At 41.8% G+C, this 25508-nt stretch overlaps 1 protein-coding gene across 2 annotated transcripts in view; it reads left to right on the top strand.

The window, feature by feature from the left end:
* The first annotated feature begins 5495 nt into the window (after window positions 1-5495).
* LOC110079152 (speckle-type POZ protein) overlaps window positions 5496-25508 on the top strand; it is a 50722-nt gene continuing 30709 nt past the window's right edge. Inside the window, exon 1 of one of the 2 annotated variants that reach the window (XM_073004371.2) lies at window positions 5496-5979. In XM_073004371.2, coding sequence (XP_072860472.2) covers window positions 5825-5979 — 155 coding nt within the window. In that variant the 5' untranslated portion in view covers window positions 5496-5824. Of the gene's footprint in view, window positions 5980-6136; window positions 6705-25508 lie in introns of those variants that run through there. The other variant, XM_073004372.2, reaches the window with a different exon arrangement.

The following is a 25508-nucleotide window of genomic DNA, read 5'->3' as shown; positions in this document are numbered from 1 at the left end:
AGACGTCCCAGAGCAGAACTTCATGGTGCAGGAGGTTGCCTTTCTCCTTTTTGGGCGGTGGTGACCAGCAGCAACTCCCGCAGGAACACCTTCTGCTCACGCAGTAACACCACCCAGCACAGGAATACTGTATCAGCTGCCCCGGCAGCTCATAAAGCAGAAATCGCTTCCCCCTGCACTTTCTTTGCAAAACCTGGAGAGGGGAAGCTGCTTTTTGCAACGAAAATGTAGGGAGAAAGCCGAAATCGCTTCCCCTGCATTTTCTTTGCAAAACCTGGAGGGGCACTTTGATCCCTCCACCCTTACTTCCAAGTATAAAATGACCCTCAATTTTTCCTTCAATTATTTTAGGAAAAAGTGTAATTTTATACATGGAAAAATACAGTATATGCACTGGTTAAAATTTCTTGTATCTCAGCAAAGCAGTTACCCATGTGCAGAGCAGCTTATCTCTCAGAAATGCTTAATCTTCCTTACAAAGCACTTCTTCTTTGGCATTTGCTTCCACCTTACAACCTCCATGCACTGCACCACCGCCCCAGGCCGGCCTCGCCCTCACAGCCCCAACAGCTTCCAGCCAGCTGCTGTTGCTGCTTTGGCTGCTCCATCCCCCTCTTCATTTGGGCTCCTACAGACAGTAGGCCCTGGGCAAATGCTCACTTTGCCCTCTGAATAAAGTGGCCTTGGGTATCAGTTTAGTGCTACAATCCTAAACTAGGAGATTGTCATGTATTTGTAGTCCTTAGCAATGTGAGCAGAAGACAAGCAAAAAAAGTCAAGTTCACTCCCACACCAAGCCCCCCTCTGTGCTTTATCAGTGATGTCATCTAGACACACACAACAACAGTCCTAAAGGACAAATATAAGTAATTACACAAGCAAAAAGAATGACTAAATAATTTGAGTGAAAATGCTACCGAAAAACAAAAACAAAACAACAACACAAGCCCTGCCATGGGAACAAAATACAGTGGTGCCCCACTTGATGATTATCTCATTAGACGAGGAAATTGCTTAACGATGAAGTTTTTGTGATTGCTTTTGCGACTGCAAAACGATGTTTTAATAGGGGAAAATCGCTTCACAATGATCGGTTCTTTGCTTCGGAACCGGTTCAATGCGTTCCGATGGGTGAAATACCTCAGCGTCCAGCGAAGATCCTCCATAGGGTGGCCATTTTCCGGTGCCTGTAATGCGAGGAATCCGTCCTAAAGCACAGCGGGGAGCCATTTTGCACAACGAGAGGCCATTTTGAAGACCTGACGATCAGATGTTTTGATCGTCATTAAGCGAAGATTCGGTTCCCGAAGCAGGGAACTGATCGTCGTAAAGTGCATTTTCCCTATTTAAAAACTTCATCGTAAAGCGATTTCCTTGTCTAACAAGGCAATCGTCAAGTGGGACACCACTGTGCCTTTGTCCTCACAACAAACTTGTTATGTGGGTGACTACAATCCCTATTTAATTGTCTAGCAACCTGAAGCTGAAGAAACAGAGCACAGCTGAGTTGAGATGAGAAGCCTGATTTTCCCTAGCCCAAATCAACTAAGCTGTTAATACTGATCATTTATTTAGCATTCAACAACAGCTTTACATATCCTGGTCCAAAAAACAATGGGAGAAAGAGAGGGTATGTCACCATCCCACAGCAAGAAAGCACCCAGTGTACAAATATCTGCACAGGCTGCATCAGAAAAACTATTATGAGGCAAGGCACATAATTTATATGGGCATTACTGCACTGCAGAAACACAACACCCCCCCATATTCTGCCTTCCAGAAGGCATGCATAAATCCTGCAAAGCAGATCTGCATGCAGTCATTTGTTTCTGTACACAAACTGTATCTAAAGAACTGGGCAAGTGAGCTGCTGGCCCACCTCAGGTACATACTGACCTCAACCATCTCACTGCTACCTGCCTTCTGCCCAAATGCACAGGACATGTGTGTTAATGTGTTTGGTTGTCTGCCTCTATACATGAGTGTGTGTGCACCTCAGAGTGTGTATATAAACACTGACTTTTGTCTCTGGCTCCTCCCACCATTCATTGCTGCACCTCCTGCCTCACCAACTATAGTGGGCACTAGTTGACATTGTTTAACTGTCTCAATCTTGTTCATAAACACATCAAGCCACTGAGATGGCCAATTTATTTCCATTCCACAGAGCGGTAAAGCAGCCAAGCCAGAGAAAATATCGTTCACTGAGATGTAGAGTGTCTGGTTTGAATAGAATTTGAATCAAGGACTCACATACCCCAATCCATCATCACATCTAACTTTGAGAGCACTAATGGACAAATATGCTGGTGGAAAATAGATGGGTAATGGAGTCCTGACATATTGCCAATTTGTAAGATAAACCCTGTAGTTCCCACCTTTTCAAAAATACAGGGAGTCCATCATATATGGAGCATCCTGTCTACATGAAGAAATACTGTACATTTCTGCATGTAGGTTACATTTATTCTAACAGAGGGATTGAAAATGGTTTCATCCTTTACAGATGGAATATGTGTACACATCATAGAAGTAGAGACCCACATGTATGAATCCAGACTGAAGTAGTCAAGTGGAGTGCCAATGAAATCAACAGGACTTAATTTAGTCATGATGCTGATTTAATCTGAAATGAATCCATACAGTTTTGTTTGAAAAGACATTGCAATTGTGTGCCGAACTCTCTGAATCTTTTATGCTATTTGCTGAAACTCACTGGAACTCCTCTCATGTATGACAAATGGAGATAGATTGTTGAAATCTGCAGCAAATGTCCAGAGACAGTCTTTGGAACAGTCACTTTTACAAGGGGGTGCTGATACCTATATATCTGAGAATATCATGTGAGAGAGTTGGTGCCATTAGCCACAATGACTTGGAATTGAGAAAGCTGGCAGCAAAGTGGATCCCCAAACTTTTGACAACCCAACAAAAGAGGAAATGTGTGGAGTTTTGGAGTTTCGGTGGCTATTTTGGAACATTTTGCAAAAGATGAGTCAGATTTCCTGGGCAAACTGGTAACGAGACATGGATCTACTGTTATGATCCTGAGTCTAAGGAATGAAGGCACATTGGTTCCCCAGGCCAAAGAAGTTCTGAGTGCAAAGGTCGATGCAGAAGCAAATGGCAACAGTTTTTTGGGATAAGAAGGAAGTTCTGCTGGTGGACTACCCCCAACAGGGTTCAACCATCAATGCAAAATATTACTGTGCTTTATTGACAAAGTTGAGGCAAAACATCAAGGAAAACCATCAAGGAACGCTCTCCAAAGGTGTCATCCTGTTGCATGACAACGCTTTGTCACACACTGCAGGTGAAACAATGGCAAAACTGACCTCCTTAGGCTTTCAAGTGATGCCCCATCCACCCTATTCTCCCAACTTGGCTCCTTCTATTATCTTTTCCCCAAACTAAAAAAAACACCTAAAGGGACAACTATTTGTGAGTAGGGATGTGGTGGTGCTGTGGGCTAAACCGCAGAAGCCTGTGCTGCAGGGTCAGAAGACCAAGCAGTCATAAGATCGAATCCACGCGACGGAGTGAGCGCCCGTTGCTTGTCCCAGCTCCTGCCAACCTAGCGATTTGAAAGCATGCAAATGCGAGTAGATAAATAGGTACCATCTCGGTGGGAAGGTAAACAGCGTTCCGTGTCTAAATCACACTGGCCATGTGACCACGGAAAGATTGTCTTCGGACAAACGCTGGCTCTATGGCTTGAAGAGCGGGATGAGCGCCGCCCCCTAGACTCGAACACGACTGGACAAAAATTGTCAAGGGGAACCTTTACCTTTACCTTTATTTGTGAGTATTCTGGAGGCAACTAATGCTGCAAATGAGTGGTTATACCAGTAGTCTAAAGAATTTTATTTGCAGGGACTTAAGAAGCTGCAGGACAGATGTTGCAAGTGCATTGACTTCTTGGGGGACTACGTAGAATAGTGTGGCAGTTACAGATTCCTGGCTCAATTTTTTCTGGGAAATGCTCAATACTTATCAGCACCACCTCGTACAACTCCCTGAATCCTCCAGCCTGCATGATACAAATGTCTGAGCTATATATCCAGTAAGAATGCCCACTGCAGAATAATTTCTAGGGGAAGGTTGTGGACAATATGAAATACACAGGTTATATGAAGGAATTTGGAACAATAACTATTACACTGATCAGTTAAAAAGAAAAAAGCTCGAGCATTAAATAAATGCTACTATGGTCATTGTTATTATTATTAATATAATTAATATCCTGCCTATCTAGTCAACTCAGGACCACTCTAGGCAGCTAACAAATGCAAGCAACTGGTCTTGTGAGTTCCATTAAACTCACATGACAGATACTACTTAGTGCACAAGCACAAGTCTCATGTGAGTTTAATGGAACTTACAGAGCAGAAGATGGATTTGATTTAAATCATTTTAAATCTATCTGATTTAAATTTTAAAAACTGGATTTTTTTTCCACTTAAAAAAATCTAATTTTTATTTGATATTTAAAAATCATTGATTCCCCCCCCACTCTGTAGACTAGTTAAATGGATAAAGGATTGTCTCTTTACTCACTGCTTTAACTATTATCTTTCATTCCTCTTCCAACATAGGATCAATCATATCTGACAGAAATTGTATAAATGACAGTAAACAACAGCAAATAACAAAATGTTATTTGATGTCATGGATTAGATGAATAGATAATTGGATTTGCCAATATCCAGTCCAATCCTACTCATGTTTACTGAATTCAAGGGGCTATCAGGCATCAAGTAGACTCAGATGGTCATTTCAGATAGCAGAATTCTGGTGTTATGAAAGGACTGCAGGTTCATTAAGAACCTTGATCCACTTGTGGCTTTGTTTTTTTAACTGTCAGGGATGAGAGAAGTCTCTTGTAGGATATGCTAACTTAAATGGTCCAACAACAAAACACTTGGTTAGTCACCAGTAAAGTACTGTACCTTAAGACTCAATGAAAACGTATACAGACTTTCTTTTAATTTCCTTGAAGGTGACACTTGAACATTATGCATCAAGCTTTTTAAAAGCAGTATCTGCATTTCATAGTATGCTGGGATGCTTTCATTTTTACTGCTGTATCTTCTTTAATACAAAACCAAAATAAAGTGCTACACTACCTTTAAACTAAATTTAATTCCACAACTTCAATTTGCTTTTTCAAACATTGCATTTGAAATGCCGTAGTGGGTTTTAACCAAGCTCTCAATGAAAATTAATTTGTTAGTCTTAAAAGTACTGTACACCAAGGCTTATTTTTGTTTGCTTTTCCTTCTTCTTAAAAAAGACTAACAAAGCTATCTGAAGGCATTTATAAAATAGGCACGGTACTCATAAGACAGCCACGTTACACACTTTTTAAATTTATACTGAAATTGAATAAGCAGAAGGCACTAAGAGAAATAAAAATGTTGCACTTTAAGTAGATAGGAAAAATATCAAGCGTTTGTGATTAAAATTACATTTTAACTTTATTCTATTATTTTTAGTCATGTACTTGGTTAATTTATATTCTCCTTTCATTTGAGAGACATAGATATGTAATGTGTCTACCTAAAACCAAAACCCAGTACAGTAGTCACAAAATAATTAGAAACAAGCTCAAGAAATACAGTATTTTATCCTTTATCTCACCAAGGGTTTAAACACAAGGACGTGTTTCTATCCCTGCTTTGCCCATTCCGCTCTCTTTCCTTCATGACATCGATAGGCCTATCCTTCCTTCTTTCTTTTTCCCTTAATACCAATTAGCTATCTCGACGGTCTGAGGGTGTTCTTTTCCCGCCATTTCCTCCCGGCAGCAGGTCTCTCCTGGCACATGCGCAATGCCACCACCATCCCTTCTCTCCCCCCCTCCCCGTTGAATGAACGCGGCGTCGTGGCAACGTCACCGGAAAGTCCCGGATGTGTCAGGTCAGGGCGCTATGAGGAGACCACAAGGGGACGGCCGCAACCACCGTATATCCTTATCAGGTGAGGTGGAACGGGCGGTGGACATAACTCACCACATTGCAGGGGTAAAGGGAGAAAAACATATTACAAGCGGGCGGCTGCTTGCAAACTGCTAGCCGACGGCGCCTGACGCAGGAGAAGGGGCGGGGCAGAGGGGAAAAGGGCTTGGACGAAAACTGCGCAGGCGCAACGGCGTGAATGCCTCCATTAGGGACCTTGGCGCATGCGTCTTCATTCAAAAAATCGCGGAGTCTGCGCAGGCGCGTTATATAGACGGGCTGTCTAGCTATGGGAAGGTACAGGTGAAGTCCAGGGCAACCATACGATACAAAAAGTTTTGTGGCATGATCTGTTGCGCCTGCGCAGAAAGCAGTAAGAGAGGAACAGTCACATCCTGCAGCTTCGTGGCTTTTCTTTCCCCCATCCCACCCCTTTCCTGTTGCGCCTGCGCATAATGTTGCTGCAGGGGCCTTGCGGAATAATGATCCTCTGCAGCTGCGCAAGGGGGAAAGAATTGCGAGTGGGAGACATGCTGCCAAATAGTGAGCTCTGAGTGCTATTGCTGCTTCTCACAAGGGGAAAAGAAGAGAAGGAGGGGACCAGGAATTGTAGTGGAGTGTGGAAGGGAGTCTCCCTGTTTGTTACCTTTATTGTCTCCACCCACTACACCTGCCTGGATCATTAGCTTCCTCCTGTTTGTCCTGTTAGAGAACAAAGTGGCAGAAGTTATTTACTGAGCCCAACAGGTAAGAGTCCCTTGACCTGACCGTTTTCCTGAAAGGTGAGGAATGTGGGTGTCAGTTGTAAGCAAATAGCATAACATTATGTTTATCGGGGAATATGGGGATGCTGAACCTTAAAAGTTGAGCTGAGATCTCCTGTGGTCTAATGGCTGAAGAGTGTTGTGAAGTTACTGGTGAAGTCTGACCAAAGTAAGAGACTGTACTGCCTGTAGGCAAGAAGCTCAGTTTCTATTTCCCTTGTATGTTCCATGGTAAGGAGTTTCACAGTTTTTTGGTCAGGATCAACGTCTTAGGATCTGGGATGCTTCTAGGGAATGAACATGTACACACTGTGGGAGATATGGGCTGGATGGCCTTTGGGTTCCTTCTGGCTCCATGATTTAAAGATTTCTTCCACTATATAGGTTCCTTCAAATGTGGAGTAGTTGGGCCCTTCTGAATTTATAAAGAACTTTTGAGATACAGTGAGTCAGGAATGTAAACAGAGGCCCACTTCATGCAACTATGTCTCCCCCAGTCAGTGATTGGTGAAGAACATAATGCTTTATAATTTTAATTGTAATGATGATTGGGACAGAGTGTATCAGATTCTGAATGAAAGAGGGGAAAAAAGCAAAGCATAGTCGCAGTTCTGAAGTTTGTCTTGTCACTAATTAGAAAAGGTCTGAGAAAAAAGTTATGTGGAGAGTGCAGGTTACTGCATAAACAGGAGAAATTTTAGCAGGTGCAGCTTTACCTGTCACTTTATTGCAGTGATGGGGGAAGCTGAAGCAGCTAAAAGTCCCCTTGCAGCTAGTGAAATTGTAGAAGCTTCCTTTCCAATACTCAATCTGACGATAGTATTTTTTGTTATGGATTAAAATACAAGAGCTGGACATCTCTTGAATGCTTAGTATGTATATCTTTTTAAAAGTTGCACCTTGGTATGATGTATGTAACTTCTCTGAACAACCTGACAGAAGTGCAGGGACACTGAACTTAAATGAGCTGAATTAACTTGATGAAGTGTAGTGCTGGTTGATCAATACATTTAATTTTGATTATTAATGCCCCAAATTGCAGGGTAGATGACATTTAAATTTTAATAAAACACGATTTGTTCTTTAAACATACCCCAGTAGTCAGAAAAGCACACCCCTTATTCATTTATACCAGCTTGTCAGAGGAAATATATTCTGTCATTAGTGAAGGATATTGTGGCATTACTTCTGACATACTTTTAGGAAGAATTCCACAACTAGGGCTCAAGTGTGAAATCCTATTACATTGCTGTTGTATTCTGACATAATAGTTAATTGTGAGCTGTCAAGTCAGTTCTGACTTATGACAACCCTTTTCAGGGTTTTCTAGGTTGAGAGTACTTAGAAGTGGTTTACCATTCCCTTCTTCTGGAGTCATCCTAGGACATTGCAGCTTGCTGAAGGCCACACAGGCTGGCTCTTCTGGGATACACAGTCGGGAACTGAACTCCCAATCTCTGGCTTTACAGCCAGATATTTGAAACACAGCACCATTTTAGGGAGAAAGCTCAGTCTGCCCTCTTAAGAGAGGGTTAGGGGCAGAGAGAGGTGTTGGAGTAAACAGTGGAGAATTGCTAGGATAGAATAAAAAATAATGAGGTGATTTGCTAGTACTATGCTATAGCATGCAGTCAGTTCCCACCAATAGTGTGGCATTCTTTTCAGGGTGGATTTGATTTAAATCACAATTTAAATTTTTAAAAAATGATTATTTGACAATTTAAATCAAAAATCATTTTTAAAATTTTAATCAGTTTGATTTTTTTTAACAAAATCATTAATTGTTATCCACCCTCATTCTTTGGATAGGTTACTCACTACTGTCAATTGTACTGTTTATAGCAATAGCATGCAGGATGAGATTGATGGGTCAAAATAGTCTTGTGAATAGCTACTTAACTAGTCACTCATGACAAGCATGAATAGCTTCCAAGTAACCAGGCAGGAAAACTTTTGTAACTTGCTGCTTGTTTTCTTTTCAATGACATATTATTTCACACTGATGTGTGTGGGCAGGAAAGCTAGTTTTACAAAAATTATTTTTGTAGCATTAATTTGCAAGACTGTCTTAAATGTCTAAACTAACAACTGCTCTGTAGTTGTGGCTTGTTTGTTCATTGCAATGTTAATGAGACAGGGGTGTTCTAAAATGAAAAAAAAAAGGTTTTGAAGTGGTGAACTTAAACAATACAAGGATAGCTCATGTTCCCTAAAAAGTGTAGGATTTCTCTTGGCCATCCTAATAAAAAGAATGAAATCCAATGATGGGATGTACTCAAGCTTGGAGTTTCCTAGGGTAGAAACTGAAGGAGAAACAAAAGCTGCCACGACTCCACAGAGAAGTATTGTCCTTATTATCTGCCTGTTGAGGATGAGAGCGGAAGAAGAATACAGAGAAGTATTATCCACCTGTTGCGGAATGTGAGAGCAGAAGCTCTACATGGTGGCTCTATGTGCTAAGCCATGCCATTTCAGAACTGTGATAAAATGAAATATTAGAATGCTCTTCCATTTAAAATACATCGCTCACGTTAATCCAAGTTTATCAGCAGAAAGAACTGTCTACAGTTTTTTACTTGACCTGGTAGTTCTGAGTATGAATAGAATATTTGGGCACATGTAGCATTCATACATTTGATCCTCACTGAAGTGACATAGTCCAGGAACATATGAAGCATGTGGAGATCTACCTTTCTGTGTGAGCTCTGATAGTTGTAATGAGTAACCCAGCCACTCTGTTGGAGAACTGGTTGGAGTGGGTGTAAGACAGTCTCATAGCCTGATCAGCACATGGGAGGAGTCAAGGAAGAAAAGCCTTGTCGCTTCTGAAAAAGCTTTTTTTTCTGTTTTGAAACTGCTTGTTCAGGTATCCTGACTTAGATTTTTTTCCCTTTTGCTGATTCAGTAGAACCCAGTGTACTCAGGTTGAATGTGTTGTTTTTTAGCACCCTGAATTGGCAAAATTGTCTGTTTTAGTCAGAGGTGAGGGTTTCCTGCAAAGTACAAGCAGCTAAACATAATGAATAAAAGTGGCATGCATGAAGCTAGCAGAGTTTTTGCTTTAATGAGGCAATTTGAGTACCTTCTGTTCGAACAAATGACATAAGAATGATGGAATTCGTATCTACCTGCTATATAACAATACATTCTCTCTTCCATATTGTCTGATGGCTGGTGTTGATGGTATCAGGCATGCACAGACAATGTGAGCAAGAAAGGCCGGTCATCAGTTCTTGATGCTTTGTCCCTGTACTAACACACCACCACCATTCCCAGTGATCTTGACCATTAATGTTTTTCTATTGTTGAAAAAAGGAATACTGTACTTCTTTAAAGTAGTGGGCATATTTAGGGAAGTTGCCAAATCAAACATTGAGGGCATGCTATGATATACAGCAGGGGTGGGCAATTAATTTCTATAGGGGGGCCCACATGAAAAATCTGAACTGTGTTCAGGGGCCGAACCAACTTTACTTAAAAATAAAATGAAACAGTGATGGTTGTTGTGGGTTTTTCTGACTCTTTGCCCATGTTCTGAAGGTTGTTCTTCCTAACGTTTCACCAGTCTCTCTGGCCGGCATCTTCAGAGGACAGCATCTTCAGGCCAGAGCACAGAGTGTTGTCCTCTGAAGATGCCAGCCACAGAGACTGGCGAAACGTTAGGAAGAACAACCTTCAGAACATGGCCAAAGAGCCCAAAAAAGCCACAACAACCATTATATTCCGGCTGTGAAAGCCTTCGCGAATACAATGATGTTATGATTGTTTAAAGTACAGATGGTGTTTTATTAAATTTTAAATGTCACCTACCCTGCAATTTGGGGCATTAAGTACATTAATGATCAAATTCAAACATCTTAATCAACCAACACTACGCTTCATCAAGTTAATTCAGCTCATTTAAGTTCTCAGTCCCTGAGTTCTGTCAGGCTGTTCAGAGAAGTTACATACATCATACCAAGGTGCAGTTTTAAAAAAGATATACCGTATTTTTCGCACCATAAGACACACTTTTTCCCCACAAAACAGGGGGGTGGAAAGTCTGTGCGTCTTATGGAGCGAAGAAAACAGATTATATTTTCCTGTTTTCTTCTCCTAAAAAAAATTGGTGCGTCTTATGGAAAGGTGCGTCTTATGGAGCGAAAAATACGGTACATACTAAGCATTCAAGAAATGTCCAGCTCTTGTATTTTAATTCATAACAAAAATACTGTCTTGTTCTCTTTCTAAATGTACTAGTTCTGTGCCATTCCTAAACTCCATGTGCTTCCCTGGTATATTTGCCTTGCTTCTGCTCTTCCCTTTCCTTCCTCTTCCACATAGCACCTCAAGCACATTCTTCCAAGATGTTTTATTCTCTACTTAGCTGGTGTTCATAGTCTGTGCCACTTTTTCATCTTGGCTCCTGCACACATTTGCATGCGCACAATCCATTTCATACCCAGAAGATGGTAACTGAGCTTTGAACAGTCACAGGATCAACTTCCACCTTTTCCTTACAGCAAGTCTACTTGAGGTCAAAACCAATGCTTTGAGCAGCCACATGCTATGAATGTTTATAGATCTGTTTCCAGTAAAGCATGCAAAACTGAGTTCCCACCCTGCTGGCCTAGCTTTGTTTTTCCAGTTTGAACAGAGCTGTCACAGGCAAAGACCAGAAGTGTATCAACTTGTTTTGTCAAGAGCTGGGTTCGTAGTAGAACAGTAACAGCAATATTTAGGACTTAACATTGTTAAAAGTATATTTTAGCTTCACATAGATTATTTCTGTAATTTTTTAGAATGGCTGTAAAAGCAGACAATTTCCCATTCAATTACACATATTTGTGCACCAAGAGAATTTCCTGAAGGCACATTACACTGTTATATTATTAAAATTATTTAGAGTTCGTTCTGGCTAGTGCTTAGATGGAAGGCTATGTGTGAACTGTGCATAAAACCCTTTAAGTTTCTTAAAGGAAAAAGTGGTGTTCTGTGTGCACACGTATTCTGATAATCCCATGCAGTTCAGTGCTTCTTGGTGTAATGAAAGCTAGATACTTTCCCTCACAGCAGGAAAGACTGTATTTCTGGAATTCTGACTGGCCCTGGCATGTAGCTGTAAGGGTGTTGAGTGCCTTTGCTTGTCTCTGTTTGTGGTCTGTTCTTCTGGATGCAGCAATTATGCCAATCCTCAGAAGCTTCTGACAGTCTCTTAATTGTGGTTGCTTACCACTTGGAGACTATCTTTATTCCCTTATTTAACCCTAATTGTACTTGATTAAACTTGCCCCAAGAAAACACAGGGGTGTACAGCTGGCTTTGGAAAATGTCACAGGGATACAGCTGTCCAGAATTATCTTTATAGATCAGGCCAGGATGGTTTGGCTTCCTTTAAAACAAAACTGAGTAGTCTATTTTTGAGCTATACCTACTTAGGAGAGGCTTGAAAGTTGTTTTTGTTGAAGTTGCATTCTTTCCCCTTAAGCTTATTGTCTCCTTTTGGACTGTATTTGGAACGAGATCACCTTCTTGTGTTAGATAGTTCACTTCTCAAGGAACTAGATTCCTATTGGCTTAGAGTTCACTTCTGTGGGAGCATTAGAAGTGTTCTATCTACAGTGGTTCACTTCCCTGTTGAGGCTTATAACTTATCCCCTCTCCAGTCTTTGAGTAGGAAATGAAATAGGTTTCCTATTCTGAAAGCTTGCACCTCGATTATAGCCAAGTCAGCCAAGTGGTTGGCACTGGCTCTGCTATAAATAGCTTGATTGCATTTTAAGTCCCTCCCTAGTTCCACCTGCCTTCTGCTAAAATATATTAAAAAATATAAAAGCCAATTTAGCTGTTACTTCATTGTGATAATGTTGCCTCCCCCCCTCCATGCTTTCAAATGCTTCTGTACTGGGGAGGCAAAGCAATTAGTACCCCCTGTAGAGACCAGTTAGTTCAACCAACCAGAAAAAAGGGTTATTTAGCGTAGATGAATTTGCTCAATTATGAGGACTTTAACAAGTACTGGCACATAAATAAAACCAATATATAAACTGCTTTCTTGCTGGACATCCCTCTTACTGGCTTTCCTTTTCATCCATGAATTCAGTATGCTCTATTAAATTCATTGCTGTCCATTTGTTATGATAATGTTACCATTTTCATTTAGCTCTGTACACTTTGGCAACTCATTCTTGGTTTTAGTTCTTCCGAAGCATTCCATTTCCATCACTTAGACTGTTCTGTACATCCTTGTCCTATATCAGTCTTCTTTTTGAGGCATCCTCCTTAAAAGTGCTTTCTGCTACATTGTGTCCTGTACCTGAAGAACTTTTCGATTGTCTCTTTTTAAACAGCAGCTGCTTGCTGGTTCATTGGCTTTCTTTGACACAGTTCTCTGTGGGACTATGAGACTTATCATGTGTCTTACATCTGTGATCTCTTCTCTCTACTTCTGCATGTCTGAATGCAATAGATTGTGTATTCTTTTTTTCAAGAACAGCTGTTTCATGTGCCCAGGAATTCATAGCTCTGCTTCCCCGCATGTTTTTGGATGTCAGCTCCCAGAAGTCATAGGTAGTATGACCAGCGGAGAAGGGGTTTTGAAATTGTATTCCAACATGTAGAGTTTTGCAGGCTGGGAAGCAGTGTGTATGGAGGAAGAGGCTGAGCGGGGCTGAATTAGGTGGGAGCTACAAGGCATTAGGAATATGGTAGTCTTCCTGCCCATTATGCTCCATGCAGGATGCCCCTAAGAAAACTACTAGACCATTAATGCTTTGCAGCTCTCACAAAGCTTGGCCCTGCCCCCCTCTGCCATCTACATGAAGATTCATCATGTGTAACTGAGCTGGAAATCTTGCAGGAATTCTGAAATATGTTGTAGAGTTCTGGGGTAGGCACCATGTGGTTCTCCAGATGTTTTAGCCTATAACTGGCAGCATTTCTTACAACTGGACATGCTGGCTAGGGCTGATGGCTGGTGCAATCCTAGAATATCTTGAGGGCTGTACAGTATTTTGCCACCCATTGCGTAGAGAGGCACCTTGTTTCTAGCTGGGGGTGTAAATATTTACCCAGCTGGACTTTTTCCCCAGTCTCGCTTGATGGCTGAACAATATTTTAAAACCTGGAAATGCTGCAGGGCTTGTTAGGATGTTGGCTCTGCTGGATTGATACTAAATGTTCGGGGCCAAGTCTTGCTTCAGATTTGGCTGCCACCATTTTTTCACTACAGAAATGGAAGATTTCGGAAGATTGCTATTTGCAGAGAAGCAGGAGGAGTCAGGAATGGGAATGCTTAAGTATTTTCCCTGCCCTCTAAATGTACAGGAGTTTTTCCTCCTGCATTTTCAGTAGCAGGGCTTCTAAATGTAGAGATGGGATTTTTGGAATTCAAGAACTCATCCCATAATTCAGCCAAGACTCCCCAGGTGAAATTATGAGAGTGGGGGCCCTCAAGCCAACAGGAGGCAAAAGAATTTCTTCAGTTCCATGCTGTTCCCACACCCTTTCTTTGAGGCATTGAGAAGTGATCTGCTGCACAGTGGAAGTTGTGACAATTCCCTGCAACTTCCAGATGTACATGGGAGAATGGGTCACTGTGGAAGCTGCTTCTCATCTTCCACTGTGTAGCAGGACACTTTTCTAGCAGTTTAGAGAAGTAGTGTGGGAATAGCATGGAGATGAGTGGACAGCTATGCTTTCTGCTGATTTGGGGACTCCTGCTGATTTACTTTGACCTTGGTGGTTCCTGTCAAATTATGGGACTGGGAGTATTTGCATCCCCAAAATCCCATCCCTCTAATCCTCATGGGGGAAAAAAGTCAGGACCCCATCTCTAGGGATAGGTGCATAGGACAAGTGACAGAAGGTGGAAGGTTGAACACCTTAATCTCATGTATTCCATACAAATTAAGCCCCTCCCTTGAATGTTGTTCTTCAGTGGGCACATGGTGCCCAGAGTTTTGAAATTGTTCTTCTATACACTTTCCATCAGTTATAACAATAATTATCATATCGGTCTATAGCAGGGGTGGGCAGTTAATTTCTATAGGGGGGGCCACATTAAAAATCTGAACTGTGTTTGGGGGCTGAACCAACTTTACTTAAAAATAAAATGAAAGTGATGTTATGATTGTTTTTATTTTAAACTTATATTCACAAATACTGTACTAAAGAGATTTTTTGCAGTATGTTAAAGATAAGCAACTGATCAACTTTGGACAAAAAGCTAGAAATAATTTTGATGTTCAAAACTGTCCGCAGGCTAGACAGGAGTGGCTCGGGGGCCGTATGTGGCCCTTGGGCTACACGTTGCCCAGGTCTGGTCTATAGCAATCCTTTCCAGCGTTTTGTACAAGTAGAGTACTCGGAAGTAGTTTTCTGTTCTTTTCTGAGAGTACTCTGGGAACATGTAGCTTGCTCAAGGCTACCCAGGTTGGCTCTTCACCTCCAAGCCATAGTGGGGAATTGGACCCCTGACCCGCAATCAGGTTCTTCTGCTTACTGAACTATCCTGTGCATTTTCATCACATAGGAAGGATCACAAATGGAGAAAAATGGGGATCCTGAACTTATTTTTTTTCTATTCATATATATACTTTAGAGGTGAAAGCAGAGATTTGACCAGGCATTTACCTTGTCTAGCATATATTCATTCATTCTCTCTCTCTCTCTCTCTCTCTCTCTCACTCACTCACTCACACACACACACACACACACACACACACACACACACACATTGTAGTTGTGTTTGCAGATGGTTACAGTACATCACCTGAGAAGCAGCTGTCACTATGTCATCTACACAAAGTCCCCAAATGTCCATTCAGTTTGGTACATGGGTTTTTGCTGGGGAAAAACATGACATCATTCATTTCCTTTCAAAGTTCAGTTGTGGGCCAGGCGGCACAGCCTGCTCAAGAGACTGGGATGTGTCTGGAATGCAAGGTTCACTTAGCACATGATTGTGTAGCTGGCTTATGCTGCCAAACAAATAGTGCACCAGTAAAGTGTTTTCGGTTTGTACCAAAGTAAATGATATCTACTCAGAAATCACTTTTATTAGAAGTCCACTTTGATTTGTGAATGATGGCATGGAAGGCTAAAGCCCAATTCCTCCTCTGCTTAGTGGCCTGCTGTCAGATTTCATTGCCACAGATATTTTTATCCACTTCTCCCTTTTCCATCTGGAGTAATGATGGAAAGGGCTGTGTAGCACTTCCCAAGAAACATCACTTGAATCTCTTTTATTTAATTAAAAAAATAAACAGACCATAACACTGGAAGACTAATTTTTCTTAATGTAATTATATAGCCTTCAATTTTTCTAGGAAATACCATAGGAGCTTGGTGATGATGCCCATTGAATACAAGTGCTCTGCCAAAAGTGATGTTTTCCTGAGGAATTATCTATTTGGAACTGATATCACTGAACAGCTGACAGATGAAAGATGTGCAGCTGCTGAGGAAGCAGTTTTATAGATCTTAATACCATGTGGTTTCCAGACTATAGCCTGTGACCCCAGTGTCGGTAGCTTCTGGTCCTTAGTGATGTTGCAGCTGAATATCTTGTAACAAATTAATGATCTGTCGGCTAGTTATGATCCTATAGACCCTGCACATCCAGATGTTAGCTCTTGGTGCCAACGTTTGCACAAATTGCTGTATCACTTTCAGTCAGGGCAGTTTTGTGACACTGTAGTCAATGTGAAAACTGGTAGTAAAGCAAAGGTCCTTGTATTCAGTGAAATCTTGCCAAGCTATAGAATTTGGTGTTTATTTTGGGACCTCATCATAGCCACTTCCTTTTTAGATTGGTTTACTTTTGGTACTTGAGCATTTGTCATTTTGATGTGCTCCTAATTATTTTCTAATATCCTTCCAGTTTCTGATATTTTCTTTATTTTTCATTTTTATCTTTTATTTTTGCTCATTGAGTTTTGCAATAACAGATAAGAAAGGAGTGTGCTTTAACTATCCTGTGCTCCTAGAAGTAAAGGTCCCTGATTAGCTTGGAATGCTAAGTGTTTTATTTCAAACATAATGAGTGGTTTCCTTGTGGAGGTTTAAATGTAACATCTGTTTTCTGAAACAATGTATATCTGCAATAAGCCATGGACAGCAATGATGAAAATGGAAAATTTCCTAGAAAAACATTCTAGTACTTAATTTTTGTCAGCAAACTTTTTCTTTAAGAAATTTTTAATAAAATTAATCAGGAACCGTGTATGGATGCTGATACAGTGCTAGGCAAACTTATCACCATCTAAGTTGACTTAGCCAACAAAGTCATTCTTGAACAAGATTTAAGTCAAGCATCTGTTTCAGTTCAATCCTAATTATCTGTTGAGGACATTAAAAAGGGTAGTTTAAGAAATATGAGTCAGACAGTGCTAAATTAAATCACATTCTAAAACACTGGAGAATTTTCTGGAAAATTTGTCAAGTCGAACTTTTGCAGAAAACCCACATCATTGAAATGGTTGATGCATTGCAGGCAGAAATGCCCATTTTATGCCTTCTCCTGCTTAGATTCAAGGCATCTGTTTGTCTCCCCAACAATCACAATACAGTATAAACAGGCCATCAATTCTGAAAAAAACTCAACATGTCCTGTGGGTTATAAAGATTAAGGCCAGAATTCTGTTTGATCATTCCATTCATGCAGTGGGCTGTTGCACAAATTGAATAGCGTTGGCAGAGTTTGTGCATGGAGATGTGAAGTATTTTCTTGCACAAACAGAAGTCATATATTTGAGTGGGTACACTTCATTATATCTGCCTGCACAGTTGAAGTTGAGGAGAATTGCTGCTGGCAGCAGGGTGGATAAAAATCAATGATTAAAAAAAACACATTGATTTAATAATGGTTTAATTTTAAAAAATTGTTGTTTCATTTAAATCATCCCCCAAATCTGATTTTTTTAAAAATTTAAAAACCAATCCCACCCTGGGTAGTAGAGCATCACACTCCACTGATAGTCAACAGGATACTGCCCTGTCAATCCAGTGTTAGTGCCAAGTAGAATAGACCCATTGAATTAGTGCAACTTTCAAAATTGTTGTCAAATTGTTGACTTAGATTAGGCTCATTGAGTCAGTGGCAATTTGGCCAATTAACATTTATAAAAATTCCATTTTTTCAGTGAATGCATTCTGGTTGGTACTAATAGTTGGATGTGGCCTAAGTTAGTCCTTTGGGTGCTCTAAGAGCTTGTGGTGTTCAGTGCTACAGACTGAGACAGCTACTTTTCTAGAATTTGCTTCGAAATGACTTGAATATTTAGAGTCATATGTTGTCTCACTGCTGTTGTCTTCCATCTGTTTGTTCTCTCCCTAAATTTGGCAGGCCTTCATTTTCTGCTGCACATGCCCCAAGAAGAGTGTTATCTAACCCAGACCAGTCAAAAGCATCACTGTTTAGCCTCATGTTTATTTCTTCAGTAGAGAATGACTAGAATTTTGTGTTTACTAGATTCATTCTCTTGTAGCATCAGTTTAGTACCGAATTACATACCATATTTTTCGCACCATAAGACGCACTTTTCCCCCACAAAACGGGGGTGGAAAGTCTGTGCGTCTTATGGAGCAAAGAAAACAGATTATATTTTCCTGTTTTCTTCTCCTAAAAAATTGGTGCGCCTTATGGAAAGGTGCGCCTTATGGAGCGAAAAATACGGTAGATCTGGCAATACAGTATTAAAGAATAGCATTGACAGCAATTTTCCTTTCTGGACTGTTAAATAATCTTTCATATAAATGGACCAGTGTTTTTTTTTTCTTGGTAGCTTTTGCAACTTGATAGTCAATCACATTTCATTCTGTTTTACCTGCATGCCTCTTTTTCCTAATTATATGTCTCATCTCTTGCTTTTGCCTTACAGGTTCTATTGTCTCTTTCACATTAATTTCTTTGCACCTTTTGTTGTGCATGGAATGTTTTTGTGTGCCTTTTTTAAGGCCCTAACACATACACACCCTTTCTCATCAAAGATTTTACATTATTGCTGATTTCTATCATTGATGGGGATGGCTCTCTGGTCAATTTTTCTCTGATAGTGTTTTATGGATCCAGCAATTTATATTCACTTAAAATCAGGCCTTGCTTGTTTGCTTCTGTTCCATCTCGTAAGCATCTGAATGGAAACTGTAGCCAATTACAACTAATATCTGAATGCTAGAATATTTTATCTTTTGCCCTACACCATAAATACTGAGCAGCTAGATGAAATGAATGTCAGGCTCAAGTTGAGCATAGTTTGCCTTGAAATTTGGCAGTCCTCTGTAGTGAAAAAATGGTTCATCCAGCGTAAGCTAAGGATGCTCCTCTCTATGCTTTTATTGTTCTATGGGATGTGTAGTTAATCTTGTTGGAACATTAGTGTCATCTGAACTTTGACATTGCAGTGGGCTGTAAGAAAGGCAACAATTTCTTGATTCCTACATTTGACCATGACTGTGCTAGCTTTATATCATGACCTTGTTCGGTGTAGCTGAAGCAACACTTGGACCTATTACCATGTTGGAAGCTGCAGAGAAGGAGGAATAAATCAAAATGCTTAGAGGCTTGCTTTATGGCATTAATCTCTATGTTTGGTGTGTAACAAGCAGAGGAAGCCTGTTTAATGAGAATTAGCCTCCATTCTTATACTCTCGTCTGAGATTAAGACCACTTTTACTTCTGAGTATACATTTATAGGATTGCACTGTTAATTGCTCACTAAGTCTTGTGGGATGGTGCATCCTTCTCTTTCTACTGGCTTTTCTAGTTTCTCTTAAAATTTAAAGGTCATCAAAACTGAAGAGGTATGTTATTTTTAAAAACAAGAAACTAATGGCAACCTATTCAAAGAGTGCAGCTCCGGAATTGGTTTTTAGTTTAAAACATGAGTCATAGAATTTGTGAAGCAGCAATAAAGGTAAAAAATATATAGCTTTCCTCCACTGCTTTGACACCCCAATTGTCTTCTCAGATGAAGTGAGACTTAGAATTTTATAGCTCTGTATATTGCATTCTCTATATTGCTGATATCTTGACCCTGATTGAGAGAACAGCATACCAAAAAGTATGTTTCTTGCTGTGCCCATGGAATAAGAATATGTATGTATGCTATTTGCTTAGCTTACTGCATGTTCCTGCATGCAAAGTCTGTGCATTAAGTTAGGGAGTTTTCTTATTAAAATTGTTTGTGTGCTTAATCTGAACCTAGGTCCAAAACCTGTTTTTGTAATTTACATCAGTGGTTCTTAACCTTTGTTACGCGGATGTTTTTGAACTGCAACTCCCAGAAACCCCAGCCAGCACAGTTGGTGGTGAAGGCTTCTGGGAGTTGCAGTCCAAAACTCCTGAGTAACCCAAGGTTAAGAACCAGTGATTTACATGAAGTAGGCTTCTGGATGCATCTGCATTGCTACCGTGTTTCCCTAAAAATAAGACAGGGTCTTATATTAATTTTTGCTCCAAAAAATACATTAGGGCTTATTTTCAGGGGATGTTTTATTTTACAGTTATGTCATCATCTGGTTGTTGCACAGTGGTGGAGAGCAGGGTTTCACTTAACTAGAGCTTATTTTGGGGGTATGGCTTATATTACGAGCATCGTGAAAAATCATACTAGGGCTTATTTTCAGGTTAGGTCTTATTTTGGGGGGAACAGGGTATGTGATCCCTGTAACCAGCCCCAGTCAGCGATCTGGATACTGCATTTTGGACACTATCCATTGGCAGCTCCACATAGAGCAGTGGTTCTTACCTGGGCAATATAGCCCCCCCAGGGGACGATTTTGTTTTTCAGGGGGGGCGATGGAACCAAAAGGGGCGATGCGGGGGCGAACAGAAGGGGGCAATAGAGGGGCGATGGAGCTCCGCCGCCATGCTGCCGAGGGAGACTACAGGGCCCGCATGTCTGTCTCGGACCCGGACGAGGAGGGAAAGGCCGGCGGCGTGGCACTGAGCCTCCAGGGCAGCGAGGGTGCCTTCTCGCCGTGACCCTCAGGCGGCGACGGTGGTGTCTCTTTCCTGTGCGTTGAGGGGCCGCTGGCCCTGGAGCACCACACAGCCTACGAGCTCCAATTGGTGGCTGTCAACTTGGGTGAGTTCCCCTTTTCCTCACTGCACGCTCTGGTCCTCTGTGTGGCTGACCTGAACAACCAGGCGCCTGTGTTCGCGCAGCCTCTCTACTGAGCCGCCATTTCTGAGGCGGCCTCGCCCAGAACCGTCGTGCTCTGCCTCAGCCTCGCCCAGAACCGTCGTGCTCTGCCTCAGCCTCGCCCAGAACCGTCGTGCTCTGCCTCAGCCTCACCCAGAACCGTCGTGCTCTGCCTCAGCCTCGCCCAGAACCGTCGTGCAATGCCTCAGCCTCGCCCAGAACCGTCGTGCTCAGCCTCAGCCTCAGCCTCGCCCAGAACCGTCGTGCAACGCCTCAGCCTCGCCCAGAACCGTCGTGCAACGCCTCAGCCTCGCCCAGAACAGTCGTGCTCAGCCTTGCCCAGAACTGTCATGCTCCGCCTCGTCCAAAACCGTCATGCTCTGCCTCATCCTCACCCAGAACCATCGTGCTCAGCCTCGCCAAGAACCGTCGTGCTCTGTCTCAGCCTCACCCAGAACCGTCGTGCTCCACCTCAGCCTCGCCCACAACTGTCGTGCTCCACCTCAGACGCCAACGAAGCTGGCTCCCTCAGCGCCCAGGTCCGCTACGCCCTGGACCCCTTGCAGGACCATGGTGTGCTTTTCCCCCTTGTCCCCCTCAGCGTCGTCCTCAGCACCGGGGCGGGGCTGGACCACGAGCGGAAGTGGTGTTGGAGCTGCGGGTGCTTGCCATTGTATGCCTGGTTGTGTATTGGACGGTCGGAGAGAATCAGGAAAGGTACTTTTTTGGAGCTTGGGCTCCCATCCCCAGCATCTGGCAGATGGCATAATGATTTCCCCATGAAGAGACCAAGGGGAACCCAGCCCCACCATCCCGCCCCACCACCTCTTCTGAATGTCCAGGCCCACAAAGGGCTGACTTCGACAAGGCCTCCCTCTTTGGGGAGAGTCAGGACCCATTGCTCCCCATGCCCTCACCGAGGGCATGGCTTCACCCTCCTCATGGGTGCAGTGTGGGGTGATCCAGAGGCTGGATGGGGGATGGAGGAACGTCCCTCGTGGCAGGACCCTGACCCCCTCCCTGAGACACCGACCCCCAGGATCCAAATGCCCAAGGGGGACGAGGATGGGAGTTGGCTGGCGAAGTGGCCTCCTTCATTCCCTTCTCGGCTCATGCCTGCCCTTTGTGAAGTCATAGAGGGCTCCCCATCCTGAGGTGGCGCTGAAGCCCACAGGCGGGCAGGCAGGCAAGACAGCCAGCCACGGTTCACCTTCCCTCAGCCCGGCCTTGTGTGTCTCTCCCCCACTTTTTTCTTCCCTCCTGATGGCGCTGCTCAGGGAAAGCCACCACCCCTCTCTCCACAGCCTGTCATCGCTCCCTCCCTGCAGCGGTGGCGGCGATGATGATAACTTCCTCAATGGCTCAAGGGGGCGTTTCTTTCAAAAAGTTTAAGAACCAGTGACATAGAGTGTGTTACAGTAATCCTAATACAGTTCTTTAACAGAAATAGCAGGCAAAAAGCCACAGAAAAAATTATAGTGTGCTTTTCTGAATTTGTTGAAAATACTTGGATCCTGTTGACTGCTAGACACAACTGAAATCTTTTTTAAAAATCATCTGTAAAGCATCATGAATGTCCTAAAACAATTGTCAAACATAGTTATCTATAACAACATAGGAAAAGAAGAGAGAGTTTGCTAAGACTGTTTTTAACTAGTGTAAAACCAGTTTAAAAGAGCAAGAACTAGCATTTCCCAGGAGAAAGCATCCTAACTGGTTATTTCAAGGCTGTTTGAGAGCCTGAACTGATGCGGTAACATTTCAGTCAGGGTAAACTGCTACAAAATCAGGTCTGCAGTGGAAAAATCACCGCCCTTGATACTCCCCAATCCAGTTGCCTTCATTAGAACTGGATTAGAGGCAACAGTTTTGGTGGCAAATAGAGCCACCAAAACTGATCAGGAAAAAAAAAACACAGGAAGATTTTTACAGGAGATGGTAGTCCACAACAAGAAGCAACAAATGGGGTTTGCTTGAGAATGGTGGAAGAGTCCCAAAGGGACTGCTACTTTATGCTTCTCCTGACAGAGTCCTGCTGCTTCAGGTGGTCTGTTGTGTGACTTGGGAAGCAGAATCAGCAGAGAATTTGTAATCCAAAGTTAGCAGGCATGGAGCCTTCCATGGGAACTTGGCAGGACAGATCTAGGAAGATGAAGTGATTTGCAAGGTCTATATGCTTGTTTTTCTCTACCTAAGGGTATTAAAAGAACTATCTGTAGTTCAAGTTGGTAAACGTGCTGCAAAAGGAGGAACCAGGGTTTGAAGGGTGCCTGTTTGTGTTTTGACTCTTGGGGAAACACAAAGAATTTCTAGACAGAATAAAGGAAGTATTGCTTGAACAAAATCAGGAAGCAACAGTTCTTAAGCAAGAAGACCAGACATAGGAAGCAGGCAGACAGAGGAACAAGATAATTGGGAAGAATTCTGTGTATTTCAAAATTCTGAAAAATTCTCCGGATGTACTGATCCTGCACCTGGAACAGGAACAGCTTCCTCAGAGTCCATATAGTGTTGATAATGACACAAAGACTTCTATGAAGGGAAGGAATCCTGTGGCTCCACCATGAGAAGACAACATGTGATGGTAGCTGGTGATTCTTATATCAAGAGGGAATGGAGGTAGTGCATTGCTATCCTGAGTAATCCTCACAAAAAGTACATTGTCCCCCAGTACACATATCCAGATTGCAGTGGAAAGCTTGATAAGATTAATCAGACCCACTAAAAACTAGCCCTTCCTGCTTATTTGACCAGCTACAGTGTTCAACATGTTGATTGTGGTGCCTTGAATAGGAAAATGAAAAATCAGAGGTGGTGGTGCAGGTTACTGTTCTCTTCACTCTTCCTTTCTTTTGAAGGTCATAGGAGAGAAGGATAGTGGAAACACACTTGGCTGAAATTTTACAGATCTTATCAGGATGGCATAAACAAATCGTGTGAAAGAGGGGAAAGAAAGTCCTAGATATATCTGACACTGTGGACTAGGCAGCATACTTTGGCTGAAACCAGGACAGATACCCAGTAAGAAAAAGTAAGAAAAACCAGGAAAGATATTGCCAGGATGTGTAACCCATGCCTGCTTATGCCTTTGTAGAAAAGATTGGCAGGTCTGGTATCTTCCAGTTGTTTGAACCCATATTCCTTTACCACTCTCAACAAATTTCTGTTGGCTTGATCTGATGGGAATTGTCATCAGGAATATCTGGAGGGTACTATGGTATCTATCCTTGTTCATTACAGATGTACACTGCTTGGAAAATAAAGAGGACAAACTTGAAATCTTAACACAGGAAATTTTGATTTAATAGGCGTTAATAAACCAGTAGGATGAGGCTCATAATTGCCATGTTGAGTTTGAATGGTATAACTAATTGAAAGGAGCAGATCAAACGAGGAGGAATAGCATTGTGTGTAAGGAACTTGTGCACAAGGAAATCTATAAATGTGAACATGGATGGTTGGTTGAGAATATTTGAAGAAAACATGAATGAAGAAATAGTGATTATACTTTTGGGTGATGCTGCTGAGTGGCAAGTCAGACAGAAGAACTCATTGATACCTTCCTGCATCAAATTACTACTTTTTAAAGAGGACAAACATAGCAAAACACTTGAGTTACCCTGAAATTTGCTGACAGTCAAACTCTGCTGAGAATAAAAATTTGAAGAAATCCATGTTTTTGCTCATAGACAATTCCATCTTCCAGAATGTAGAAGAATATGGCTCCTGATAGGTGCAGAAATGCATTTGTTCTTATGACTGACATATGCCTGCAGTATGTGCAGGGATTATTGCTCTTTAATTCTATGGACTGTTTTATATCCAAATCTTCATAATATACTTTTCATGTCATTTTGAGTGAGTGCAATGTAGCCTTAATACATCTTAATACATCGATCTGTGAAAATATTGCATCAGTGTATTTTTCTAAGTTTCCACTATGTTTCATGGTGCTGTAGCCCTTCACATATTTTTTTCTATTTCATGGCAGAAGGGACAGTATGGTGAATTAATCCTGCTGAAATTTCTGTACCTGTTATTCTTCCACCTTTGAATGTGTTGAACAATCCTCTTGAAATACAAATGCTGTGTTGCTACAGGTATTTGTGATATATAGGGAAAATTTGCTGCCTTATGAATTGGTTTTATTTGCTCTTTTATCTTACTGATGAATGGCTTTTAAAAATGTTTTCTTGAAAATATTCTATTTTGTTACTACAGTACGCAGAATATTAACTGAAATTATATGGAGCTGCAGGAAGAGAGAATTCACCTTCTTCCTCTGCCTTTGCTGCAAGTTGACAAAAGAAACTTCAATGTCTGCTTAAATAACTTGTCAGCTTGGAGGATTTTTTTTCTCTTTTGTGATGTTGACATCTCCTCTCCAGGAACAACCTTAGGATTTTAGACAGGACTTGGAGTGCACAGTGCTTTTGAGCCAGGCATTTGATGAACTATTGTGGACACCAAGTGTTTGTTTTCAAAATAACACAAGGGGATAGGCTAGAAGGTACATGTTCATATACCAAACCACATAACTTAACTGAGTTAGAAAGACAAGCTTACGTCACCACCTCTTGCACAAGCTGACTTGTCTGGCATTCAGTAAGTATTCTGCTCTCTGAAATATAAACTAACCCTTGCATCTGAAGAAATCTGGA

Source organism: Pogona vitticeps, chromosome 6 (assembly GCF_051106095.1).
Source record: "Pogona vitticeps strain Pit_001003342236 chromosome 6, PviZW2.1, whole genome shotgun sequence".
Taxonomy (NCBI): domain Eukaryota; kingdom Metazoa; phylum Chordata; class Lepidosauria; order Squamata; family Agamidae; genus Pogona; species Pogona vitticeps.
This window is presented reverse-complemented; position numbering and strand designations above follow the sequence as displayed.